Source organism: Netta rufina (assembly GCF_964035555.1).
Source record: "Netta rufina genome assembly, chromosome: 7".
In the NCBI taxonomy this organism is placed as follows: domain Eukaryota; kingdom Metazoa; phylum Chordata; class Aves; order Anseriformes; family Anatidae; genus Netta; species Netta rufina.
In genome coordinates, this window is record NC_140130.1 from 33,250,485 (window position 1) to 33,263,576 (window position 13,092).

The 13,092-nt window shown below is 39.7% G+C and overlaps 1 protein-coding gene across 1 annotated transcript; it reads right to left on the reverse strand.

Moving 5' to 3' along the window:
- Positions 1 to 792: 792 nt before the first annotated feature.
- On the reverse strand, positions 793 to 13,051 carry IKZF5 (IKAROS family zinc finger 5). The gene is made up of 6 exons (XM_084289890.1): positions 12,995 to 13,051; positions 11,824 to 11,888; positions 11,059 to 11,153; positions 10,598 to 10,761; positions 10,112 to 10,294; positions 793 to 6,072 (listed from the first exon to the last, which is right to left on the reverse strand). Exons 4-6 carry the CDS (start codon positions 10,728 to 10,730, stop codon positions 5,129 to 5,131), a joined length of 1,260 nt encoding a protein of 419 aa, XP_084146016.1. The 5' UTR covers positions 10,731 to 10,761; positions 11,059 to 11,153; positions 11,824 to 11,888; positions 12,995 to 13,051; the 3' UTR covers positions 793 to 5,128.
- Positions 13,052 to 13,092: the final 41 nt, after the last annotated feature.

The following is a 13,092-nucleotide window of genomic DNA, read 5'->3' on the forward strand; positions in this document are numbered from 1 at the left end:
GTCCAGCTTCCCTCAAAGAGGACCAACTTCAAGCTGGATCAGCTTTCTCACAGCATCATCCAGTTGTGGTTCTGAAGAGCAGGATGGAGACCCGCTGAGCTCTTTCAAAACATGTAGCTGAGTGTTCCTACGGCTCTTTTGTGCCTGGGAAGGTATGAAAGCAAGTGAGGTGAAGTTTAGCATTTTAAGCATGAGGTGGGTTGACAGTGAACTGTAGTTCCAACGTCAGCATGTAGACACCTAAGCTCCACTGAAGTACTGCTTCAGTTTCTCAAGTCCAATTTTTAGATCAGGTTCTCATGCTCTCTACTTGTTTCCCTCACAGCAACTCTACAAAGAACAAAAGATTTCAGATGCATTAAACTGAGATTATGGGAACTGTGTGCACGCTTGTGGGAATAACTTGGATGTTCGAGGGAACTTAAAATTTGGTGCTGCCTTCAAAGATGTAAAGAGTAACATATAAATTCCATGCACAGTGACAACTACCTTACTGTGATGGAAATTGTGCTTTCAGACATGCAAGGACTGTTGCTAATAAGGAAATCAGAATATCAGGAAACAAAGCACTTGGAAGATGAACAAACATGAAAGATGAACGGTGGAAAAGAGTAACAAAAATGCCCTGGTTCGGTTCTAAAATCAAATATCTTCAATTAATAAAACAAACATCAATGTACTGTTCCTTGCTTACTCAAAAGCTAACTGCCATACCTCAGATGACCAGTGTCACACACAACCAGTTCACCAGTTCCAGCTGTTGGGAAAAATTACTATAACATAATCACCAACTTAATTAGAAAGTGTTATTTTATTCTTATCTTACAAAAGCAAAGCTTCACAACATGAACTGCACTAGATATAGTCAAGTTATTTCAGAATTAACCTTGTCTTCTGAAAACATTCACTACACAATAAAATTGTAAAATACAACTCTTAACAGGTTTCGGTTTTGCATACAAAATATGCTCTTTACATTGAAATACATATTATTAACAAAGCAGGTACTCAGAAGCACATACACAAAGATTGCTCAATGAAAAATGCTTCAGCAGGGGATAGATTTTCCTGCAGCAGAACATCCATTTGCTGTAGATTCTCAAAGAAGCTTAAAATTAATAGAAAACTTGCCAGTGAAGACTTCTAAATTACATTCCCTTCGTCAAAAAGAAACAAAAAGCAAACAAGCAAAACCCCAAAACATTCTGTAACAGAAAACACAGCAACAGATCATTTTGCTAGGAAACAATGTTGGAACACATCTTTGAAGTATTATGTAAAAATGCCAATCAACATTTTACGTCAAAATTAACTTCATCTAAACATTGTATCTGTGAAAAAAAAACAAACTATTATTATTCCCTATTAGCTGCTTCACAGTTGGTAAAGAGTATTAACTGAGGTTTAAGAGTATTAACTGAGATAATCTATCAAGAAATTCAATCTAATATTTGCGTGCTCATTGGAATATTCCTTCTCAAAATACAAAATCTGTATTAAGAGTGCTATAAATAGTGCATGTTAAAAATGTCAACAAATCTATAAAACTATCTATTACAATAAAAACAAAAAACTCACAAAGTTAATGTTTTGCAGCTACAGAATTTAACAGAGTCAAACTATAGAAAAAAATTTAACGCATTCCCAAACTTCCCTGTTAATACAAGATGCTAATCACCACCTTAAAATATAAGGATTATTCATTTATTTTGTTTAAGTTAATGCAGTGTTGCACAGAGAACTCAATATGGGAAGTCCTGCTGAGGGCTTGCTCCTACAGATCCTGACATTGACTCTGAATGAATAAGGCCTACCTGTGCATGGGAATTGTCAGGATCACAATGCTCTAAAACAATTTTCCAGTACTAATTCTGCACTTTAAATTATAGTAAGTAGTATGTACAGCATTACAAAAAAATAATATGAAAATACACTTTCCAAACCTACTCGGTAGTTGGAAGGAAATAGGTGTAGTTTGGCACAACTGAACGCACAGTATTAGGTTGAAAAACTAGGAATCCTAGTCCAGAAGCTGACTCTGAAGGACTAAGCAGGTAACAGGGATCCACCCCACAGATCTGGTGGAGGATCAAGCAATGAACACTAAAGCCTGCTGCTGCCTACAAACCACCCACACACAAAGGGGAGCTTGCACACAGAAGGGAGGAAAAATGTTTTTGTAATTGTTCATTTTCAGATGTTCAAGATATTTTTTTTTGGGGAAATCCAAAGTAGAAACTGATATTAAGTCAGCAGTATTAAAAAACTGCTACAGAATAGTTTGCAAGGTTTGGGGCCTTTTTTTTTTTTTTTTTTTTTCCATGAGTTCTATTATGAAGAAAATATGTTCCCCCTCAACAGAGATCCCCTTTTCAATAATGACATGCAGGCTTCCCATTGCTAGCAGCTCCTTCTGTTAGTGACCTAACTGTTCTCCTACCTAAAATTTCTTTCAGGGGAATTATGGTTCAGAAGTCATTCTTTCTAAATCACCAAGTCATTAGCCTACACCAAAAGAAAAGTCTTTAACATTTGGGGGCATTGCCAATGAAAGTCCTAATGGATCAAAAGTGGTGGAAAGAATGGAAGAATGAAATCCAACATTTGTGCACATCAGAGTTAATCTCCCTACCAGTATTGAGAGGGACAAGGACTGGAGCCATGAACCAAAAATAACTTTGCTGTTGCAATCTGCATTATTCAGAATTGGAAGTTACTCCTTGTAGCAAAACAATTTAAGAAGCTTCCTTGTAGCTGCTAAAACCTGGGAATAAAAGTTTACACCACCTGTCAAAAGGCAAGGAAAATGGCCTCTATACATTACTACCTGTAACAGTATTCAAAGTTTGGGGTTCTAATGCAGTATTTTAGCCAAATTTAGATTGTCGATGGTATAAATGTGATCAAAAGATCTACCATTTCTACATCGTTCTTTGACTGGGAGGGTCTTGTTACAAAATCTGTACAGGAGCAATAAATTCCAACTAAATTTCAGTTTAGTCAACTTTACTGTAGTCTTTAACATGCAGAAAGCAATGCAAGTAGATGACTCCAGGTCCTCTGCATATCAGTTTCTGTGTACAGAATTGCTGTTTTCTTTCTGAAAATAAATTTTAAAAGTATAAAGCAACACAGGGATATTAGGGGATTATAAAGAATGTCATTATGTGAAATGGAAATTATATTCTCCGTTACACAAACCAGAAAATGAAACATTTTTAGGAGTGACAGCACGTTATCCTTAACCTTCACTGCCTTGGCAACACCGAAACAGAGCAATTCTAATCCCCTTAACTAGGTGTGGACAAGAATCCAGTTCCTTCAACTAGTAATTTCAGCATGGGAAATTCAACAGCAGATAAAGAAGATGTAGAGAAGCGTACTCAGTTCCCAAATTTCTAATCCATTCAACTGAAAATTACTTCCGATGCCAACACTTCCAGCAGCATTTTTTTTCCCTGCATATTGATCTTACACTGATGTCATTGTAAGTTCTTCCATTGGAGCTTTAGCTCCCATGACAATACAAATCTGAATAACCCAAACATTTGCTATTCAGATTGCAGCCTCTGACTTCCAGAACATTAATCAAATCTTCTTCCTACTTTTAACAAATCATATTTTCCGACATATTTTGCTGAAAAATATCAGGGAAGCTTTAATTTGTCTCAGGTAAGACAAACTAAGGTAAAAATGCATGTCTAAATATGGGAAAAGTAACAGTTCTTCCCTTTTTTGAAACATTACAAATTCCTACCTAGCATGTCAAGAACTTTTATTAATTTTAGTAGGATGTTTTATTTAGGTTTATATTAAAGTGCCTGTCCATTAGCCTAGGTGCTTCTACAGTAAGATGTACAGAATTAAAAAAATAAACGTGTGCAATGGACTTTGTGTACATCTTTAGTGACCATTTGCCACTTACAGTATTAATCACAATGACTCCAAAAGTAGCCAGCCGGTATTCCTTTGCCTGCCTACTACATGACCTGTTTAAAAAAAAAAAAATAAAGCACAACCTCTTCCCCTGATTTCTAGCACACCAAAAGGATAAAAAATTTAGGGAGGGGACAAGACAAACTGACTTCCAAGTTAGCTGAAGTTTACAACAACCTAGATTCCATGACTTTCAAACATAAATGCAACCTACCAGTTGTAGCTCAGCCCAAGGTAAAACTGAACAAACTACTTTTAATTTGTAAACCTCTTGTTTGTTTCTATTAGAACTCCTATCAGCAAGACAGAAGACTAATTGTGCAAATTTTAAATATGTGTACAAATTAGTTTAAGGCAGTTAAAGTCTCACTGAATCTGTATTAGTTCTACGAGCTCTTTATTATGACTGTCTTTGAAGAATTACCTCCTAGGACACAAAATTTTGGTACGTGTAGTTTAAAACAAGTTGTCATGTTTGATTTTTCTTTATACCACTAGTGAATGCCAGGCTCTTAAATTTTTTCCTACCAGAGTTTAATTCACAATAACTTTTATATTCTAGTTTTGTGAGGTGTCTTAAAAATAACAGTGTTTGAGACTTAGCATGAAAAGTTTGGGCTATACCAAGTAGAAACATACTAACCTTAATCAGATTAAAGTTAACTTTTAAATCCAATTGAATTTGTACATGAAAGTTGCTTCTGTTTGTGATTTCAGCTTGACAGGAGCTAAGTTTTTAAGGATAAGTATGTCTCCAAAGTAACCACATGTCATTGCATTCACCCTTCATAGTTAATGGTTAACATTTTATCTTGCCTAGTAAATAATCTCGTAATTGCATCCTCTGTTTCTGGACATGTGCTCTGCTTCTACATCTGTAGAATGTTTATTGGGATTTTAAATGCAAGCATCTCAAATTTAGCAACCAAAACATCTTAAAGCATTCCAATTCATGTAACACCTTCACTTGCTCTTTTTTTTTTTTTTTTTTTTTGAAAGGCTACATATAAAATAACAACCACATGTTATACAAAACTCCTCTGGCAAGTTTTATGACAACAAATAAATAAGTTTGCCTCCTTTTTCCAATTGCTTAACGTGAAGATTCCTTATGGGAACGTGCAAGCTTTCCTTCAGCAAGTATGAAAAATATATTGTCATATGTTAAAAAAAAATAAATGAAAGCATGTTCTCAATGTTGATTATGTTGTCCTCTTGCAAAATGGCAAGCAAAGTCATACTTATTTTTACACTTGCACCCGCATATGTTGCACTGAAAGGGATTTTCAAATCCATGACACCCCATGTGAATAGTATAAAGGATATTGTCCGCGAAGTACATGTCACAGTGCTGGCAGTGATGCAGAAGCTGAGGGTCCTGAACCGGCAGGGTGGGAGCTGGAGTACTTGGTTGGCTGTTGCTTATGCTGGGAGTGCTGGTGTGGGCACTGCGATCGCTGCTCGGCCCTGCCACCGGGCTGTAGTTCCTCTGATTGTGTGCGGGCCGGGGGTCTGGGCTGGTGGGAGATGAACTTTGAGGAATATTTGCCGACACAGCCGAAACGACTGCAGGTGCAGTAGGCTGCTGCATCAGGAAAGGCTTTTCATCTTGACAGGAAACAACATCAGGAGAGGCAGGATTTGGGTTTTCAGGCGGCAAGCTAGATAACTGTCCGGCTAGCGTAGATAGCTGGTTTAGAGGATTATCTACCATAAGGTCTTGCGGATCTCTTGGCAATCCGCTGCTCTGGGATGGTTTTGTCATGCTCTCGTATGCTTCAGTCTGGATATTTGGGATTTCATGAGTAAAATCATTAAGGTAGTCCGGTTTCTGAACCACCATGGAAGGTGGGCTCAAATTAATTAATGCTCTTCTGCTGTACCCCAAGTTGCTGGTCTTCTTCTGCAAAACCCCCCACATTTTCTTGCTGCTTAGGGAGGACCTTGTACCCTTGATAGGCACCATTTTATGCTTGCGCCTCCGGTGGTGGGATAAGTTGCTTCTGTCACTGCAGCGGAAGGAACACAGCTCACACTTGTATGGTTTTTCACCGGTATGTGATCGCATGTGTGCTTCCAGATGGCGTTCGTAAGCTGATGCGAAGGGACACAAATGGCATCTGTGTGGCTTCTCACCTGGAAAATTAAAATAGATAATACAGCATCTCACTGAAAAAAGCTTTCCATGTAACAGAAAGTAGCTTAACTGTGAGCTGCTAATCAGATAGTTCAAATGCAGCTTCAGAATTGCTGCTAGTCTTGACTTTAGCTGGGTATTTGGTGGAACAGTGGAGTGGAGTTAGACATGTCTGCCTCTCCCAAGTGAGAGAGCATCAAAAAACTGTGAGCAGAACTATCGTAACAGGTAACCTGAGTAGGAATTGCAACAACAATGCTGAGCACTGAATGCAGTGATGTCTGCGTGGTGCTCTCACTAGATCCAAACTCCACCCCACCTTTAAAGCACACAAGCAGTAAGCTACAGTAATGTCTGTATTGTCATTTTCTTACTGGTAACTGTGTTTGAACAATGAGGGAGGGTATTCTTTTGTTATCTTTCAAACATTTCTACTTTAAAACATTCTGGAATTATTATCTAAGTAACTCATGTATATACATGCAGACACACAAGAACTGCATTTTCAAAAAGAATCCTGTGGCTGAAGAGTTATCACACCCAGGGGTCGTGAGTAAAGGATTATTTTTTTGTATATCACTGGCTCCTCAAGAGGCAAGGAAGAGATTTCTGTGCTACTCTGTACCAACTGAAACTACAATTTTCTGATAAGCATACACATGTGCTCAGATACACATGTAAAGATTGGTACAGACAATGATGTAATGAAAACAAACTCCCTGTATTCTGACAGGCAATTCACACAGACAAGTTCTTTTTTCACTCCACAGAAAAAGATTTGCATCCCATGTCACAAGCCCTTAATACACCGCAGCTGGTGAACTACTAATGGTACTGCTGTTAGACCCTGCGTGAATTTAATTCTGCTCTAAGGTACACTTAATAATGGCTGTGTGATGCTGCCTGCGCCATCACTGCTTTAGCAGATAGCTCGCTGCACTTGCAGGTTATCTGTTTACTTACATCGCTCTGGGGCTACTGGTCAGCTACCACTTCCCTATTATAATGCTGATTCACTCACTCTGAGCTTTCATAGTCCATGCAATCCATGTCTTAGCCCTTTGCCATGCCTCCTCAGCATGCTTCTGAGCAAAACCACACTCAGGTCTTGGATCTCCTTGCCCTTAAGTGGAAACAAACAAAACAAAACAAAGAGCAACCTTCCTTTTTTCTGGAGTCCCCTGGCTGTGTACAACAGAACAAAGTGGGGCTTTCTGAAAGAGCCATTAAAGGGAACGGCAAAACAGCCTTGCCATCAGGACACCATGCAGAGCAGTATTAAAATTCAGGATATCACACATATTGTTAAAAAGGCAAAGGATAGACAATGCAGAAAAAGCTCTCTCTGGCAACCTGAGATTCTTGTCTGTATTATAAGACTGAGCAGACTGGCAGAGGGAAGTGAACCAGGAAGCCACTGGTATTTCAGTAGGTATTGAAAACGTCTGTACCAGTGTTCTGTTTATAAAGCATTCACCGTGTGAAGATGCATCCAAATTGCAGAAGCTCTTTGATGTATAGTAGGCTGATATCCCCTGTATCCCTCTCTCACTGCTAGTTAGCCTTCTGAAACTGAAATACATTCATACTCCATGACTTTGTAGTACAGCAATGCATATCTTCAAGTCAACTACATTTTCCTAGGGCCTTTGTGAAGGTTTGCTGATCAAACGAGTCACACGCACACTCTCCAATACTGACAACGCTTGCAGCAGCACACTGGGAACAGACATCCCACACGTAAAGCTCCCCTCTTCCACTGTTTCCCAAAACTTGGATTCAGAGCCACCATTTTATTTAAAACAAAAAACAGCCGACAAAGCAGTGCTAGTTTTACAGGCTGTTTGTCTTTCTTACTACCCAAAAGTTCCAGGTAATAAGAACAAATATCATATACTACAACCATGAAAAACAACTCAAGATGTTAGTCGAGACAGAAACCCAAAGTATTACTTTTTGCACTAAAAAGGGCTTTCTTTATAAAAGGAAGGCTTGCTTCTGAATAATTACCACCGGGTCAAAAAATTTTGAGGACGTTTCTCAGCATCACAATTTTTAATTGGAATTTTTCTTGCTTTTATATACCACAACCGTACTGAAATGATCATGATCTGTAGCAGGTACTGGTCTGCTAGCTCAAGCCACTAAGTGACCTCCACTCCCTAGAACCGCGTCAGGATAAGAAGGCTTTTTGAGAACAGAAATTAACTGCTCACCTAAGATCTGAGAGTACAAAAAAGGTAGGCAACTTCCTAGAGTATAAGAAGGAATGCTGGCACTGTAGCCTCATCCACGTTCTGCTACTTAGCAAAAGAAAACATCATTTTTGCTGCTTGGTACAGCAAAGATGTTATGACATTTAACGTTAAGTAACAACACATTATTTTGGTCATTGTTTGCAGAACCCCACACATATCAAGCCATTAAACACACCTCAAGAATCAGCAAACACACGATACAATACCAACACCTTCTAGCAGCAATTTATGTTTCCCATCACAGCTCTAGCAGTCCATCTGCTCATGCTGACAACTGACTAAAAGCTTAGAGATGCAAGCTTTTAGATGGCAATAGCTATACCCTACTGAAGAGACATGAAATTTTAAAGTTGATGTTACCTCTGCATCTTTAAATACCATTTGTCATCCTAAACTGCTACAGTTGCTCCTACTACACGATCCTTGTTGCACAAGCTCAGAAATAGCACTGCACAGAGTAAAGCCATCGAAAGAAAAATCTCTCATTGTCCACATACCATCTGAGGCAAATGGCAGGTGAAGCTGTAACTGATTTATCAAAAACTGTTGCCAAAAAAACAGTTCCAAAACACCTTGCAGGTGGGCAGCAAGCTCTGCATTAACACTGTGTCAAACACAGGTAAACAAACCACAGTATTTTATCCCCTTCTGAAAGGGCACAAAATTTCCACTGGGAATTTGAAAATGAAAATTCACTACAGAATAACTTAAAAGATTTTCTGAGTCTGAACCTCAGAACTCTTGATTTCTAGTTGCTTGCCATCTTCTATCCCATTATGCCTTGTAAAACCAGGTCAACGCTTTGAGGACCATGCAAGTAGCACTGACTTCCCAAAAATACATCCTGGGAGTTACTGTGTAAAAACAATGGTTCACAGTAAAGCAAGCATCTGACTAACAACAACTGTACCTAAAAAGTTTCAGGATTACATCCAAGATACTACAATATGCTTCCTTCAAAGCATTTCCCAGGATGTCTCCTACTAAAGACAGTTGAAGTGAGAGTTGGAAGTTTTGGACAGTCCATATACACAACAGACTGAAAACCTGTAACAACTCCCATTCTTTGCAGAATGTGACTTCACCCCCACCCCCCTCATTGCCATAATTAGTAGCCATAAAGTCTTCTATATCAGTGCAACATACTGTGTAGACACCAAAGTCAGACTTTAAAAGGCCCTTTCACTTATTTTCTCTCAATTGCCAAGAGGTTAGAGCTAACTTCACAAACACTTTCAGGTATTCTTACCTTTACTGTGAGCTTTGCTTTTCAGTTTTAAAAACTCAACTGTGGCAAATGCACTTAAGCAAGCCACATAAGTAGTTTTCTCCTTCTTATTACTCTCTTTAATGACTTATTTGATATGACCTCACACTTGAGTAGCTCACTCGTATTACATTTAGTACTCTCACATCCACAACGTTGTGCAAAACAGGAATATTTTCCTAATTAAACAGCAGAGAAAGAACAGCCCCCATGTGGCAGCGTATACATTTCTAACTCTTCTAATTACCACGGAAAAACTCGAAGTTACCATTATGGCCCTTCAAAAGCATCGATGCTTTCATGCTGAACTTTACTCCCATATATACTTACTTCAAATTCAGCAGTCTGCAACAATAAAGCTAAGCGGGCATTAAAAAAAGGAGTAGGTCTAACTCTGGGATAACCTTAAGAACTGTCACGCTGCTTGATGACGCCAGTTGCTCACAACGCAAATCATAACATTGAGCTAATACCACCATGTCTCACAGCAAAGTACCGTAGAATATTGCATACCTGTATGAATTCTGATATGCTCTATGAGCCGTGCTGTTCCTTTGCTGGCATAGTTGCAGTATCGACACTTTAATTTTCCATCAAATGTCCTTTCAAACCCATCCACTAACATTCCTGAGTTTTCATCCAGTGAAACTTCAACAGAAGGATGATCCAGACCATTCTGATCACCTTCGGTCCCAGCTGTGAATAACGCAACAGAGATTTCAATAGAGAATCACTGGGATACTAACTATTGTGCTGCGAGAATATGCCAAACATTGCTGTTTCTGTATGCCCTTGCTCATCAGATATACAGAACTGTGAGAACAAGCCCTGATTAAGATAAAGGTCTTACACACACATCTTTTATGATGTGAAAACTACTCCTAGAAGTGCTTCCATACAATTTCAGTAGCGTGAATAATTATCTGGAATGTAAACAGTGCAGTCCTTCACAAAAAAAAAAATAATTAAAAAAAAATCATAGCACTGAAATCAGCTTACCTCCCGGAAGAGTCTCCGCTTCCTTGTCTCCACTAACTGATCCAGAAATCATATTTACATGGTGAGTCTGCTGTGTAAGATATTCCTGAAAGTCTTTTACAAAGTCCAAAGGTTCTGGCTTCTTTTCACCCATATTCACTCTTTAAGTTTAAAACCTCTTGTGCCTAGAAGGAAAAATATTTTCAAATCATGAGTTTCATTGAATTTGAATGTAATCATAAAACCAAACTTTTTAAAGTGAGGGATTACTTTTATCATGTATTGTGCCTAAATGTATACATTGACAACCACAAGGATATGATTTTCAGAATTCTTAACTCATTAAAGATCATTAAAAAGTATTAGTGTGGAAATAATTTGCAGCAACAGTAACATAAGGACTATATAAATTTGGATAAAATGACATAATGTCAACAAGACACTGCTCGACTTGTTTTTTCGTATTTTAAAATGGATTGTACCTGAACTTTAGTTCTCCTACTAAGTAGGAAGCATGCTCAAATATGTACTCCCGTTACGTCAGAGAGAAAGCACAGAACACAGCTTCCCAATTTCCCTGAAAGGAAGAAAAAAACAAATAAAGGAAATAAATTCATTATTCTTCCCAACTGCCACAGGTTTTAAGAACGAAACTTGACTATATATATACATATGTACGTACATATTTTGGAAGACAAGTTCTAACATTCCACCACTATGAATTTTATTAGAACGTCTACATTTCTCATAAAAGTATGTCAAAGACTCTGTCCACTCTATCTATCTCACAGAAAGACACGTTTATCTCACTGATCATTTGAATGTTTTCTCTGGTGAACAACTGGCTCCAGAAAACCCAGAGCCAGGGAATTCAGTCATAGTAACTGTAATGCAGTCTCATGTTGGGAAGTGACTGCATGATTAGCAAAGCCAGAAAGAAGCCTTGTAGAAAGGCTTTATTATTATTCCTGCAGATTATAATCAGAATCACTTTCCAATAAGAATATCTTTGTCTTCTCATACTTACTACTCAGAACAAAGGTGACATACAAAAACTCAGTTCTGAGGTCAAGATCATGTTTAATCACATTCTCCCCTGCTTTCAAAGTCATTTACAAGCATTAGTTCACTTTTTGTATCCAGATGAATATGTTCTTTCACATCATACCTAAGTACCCTCAACTATCATTGCCATTAATACTGTTGCACTAGTTTTGAACACGTTGTTACAGGCAAATTTTGCCTACCCGTTTTTGGTGTCACCGACCTCACGTAGGCTTAAGTCAATTTGTGTTCCATTTGTTGGTGTCTCCTGCAATAAAACAGAAAGATATCAGGTCATGAATTAAAGATATGGAAGAGGACTACAGGACAACGTATTGTAGAGTCCTGACCAAGACATCTTCTAGTAAGTTATAAAGTTAAGAAATCAGATTGAGAATAGACAGTATTTTGGGGGATCTTTATCTCACCAACTTAATTTGTAGACATCCATTTTTCTATTTTAGTGTAGGCAATTTACCACAATTTGACAACAAAACTCTACATCCGCATGCACATATGAATGTTCTGTGATACTTTTTTTTTAAAAAAAAAAGCAGACATACAGCTTACAATTCCCCTTTTCAGCAAAGAACAGCCACTCGCTGCGTCACTACCACAAGACAGTAAATGCAATTTTAATGATCAGAAAACCTGAGCAGAAGGGCTCACGTTTCGTGCCCTTGAATGGGGGCCGATAACGTAAGGCATTCTCTTGGTTCTCCTTACAAAGAGCATTTTCCACACAGACAGCTCTGCCTGCTCCACGTACCATGGGTACAGGCTCGGTTTGTGTGGGAAAGCTGCTGTAGGATGTACTTCGACGAAAGGCGTTCTTGTGAGTATTTTGCCCAAAGAATTCAGCTGGAGAAAGCAAGTTGGGTACCAGAAAGCCACGAGCAGTGATGCATTTGGGGGAACCTCGATCTTACTTGTGAATTACGGTTGTTGGAGAATAAAGTAGGGTGATTACGTGTGTGCATCCCGTTTTATTTTAAGGGGATCGGGGGGGGGGGGGGGGGGGGGATGTAATGGAAAAGGGGGTAGAGAGGGGGCTGTATCTCTGACATAACCTCATCTTTTCCAGTAAAAACGCCTTAAAACGCGGAGCACAGCACACGAAGGACCCGAAGGACCTCTCCTCCCGCCGCCACCCCCCTCAGGGGGCAGGAGGGGCAGCGGCGCCGGCAGCCCGGAGGTGCAGCCGCCGTCGAGGGGACGGGGGGACACGGCCACACCAACGATCCCCTCCCCGCCCACCCACCCGCCCACGGGGGCCGCTCCCTCCCCGGTATAACCCCGAGGCTCCCCGAGGCGGGTGCTGCCCGTCAGGAGCGGGCGGGCGAGGCCCCGGGGCCGTCCCGCAGCGCCGCTCACCACAGCCGCCCCGCTCCTCCGCCGCCCCCGGCCGCCGCCATCTTTGTTGTGCCTCCCGCGGCCCGGCCCGGCCCTGCCCACCGCAGCCTCGCGAGAGG

Bases quoted from the DNA above. Each gene is read 5' to 3' on its own strand.
- IKZF5 (XM_084289890.1), bottom strand. From the start codon at position 10,730: ATGGGTGAAAAGAAGCCAGAACCTTTGGACTTTGTAAAAGACTTTCAG. The intron at 10,295-10,597 runs GTAAGCTGATTT...CGTTATTCACAG, and splicing joins AGCGGAGACTCTTCCGGGAG to CTGGGACCGAAGGTGATCAG. The intron at 6,073-10,111 runs GTATGCAATATT...TTAATTTTCCAG, and splicing joins GCATATCAGAATTCATACAG to GTGAGAAGCCACACAGATGC.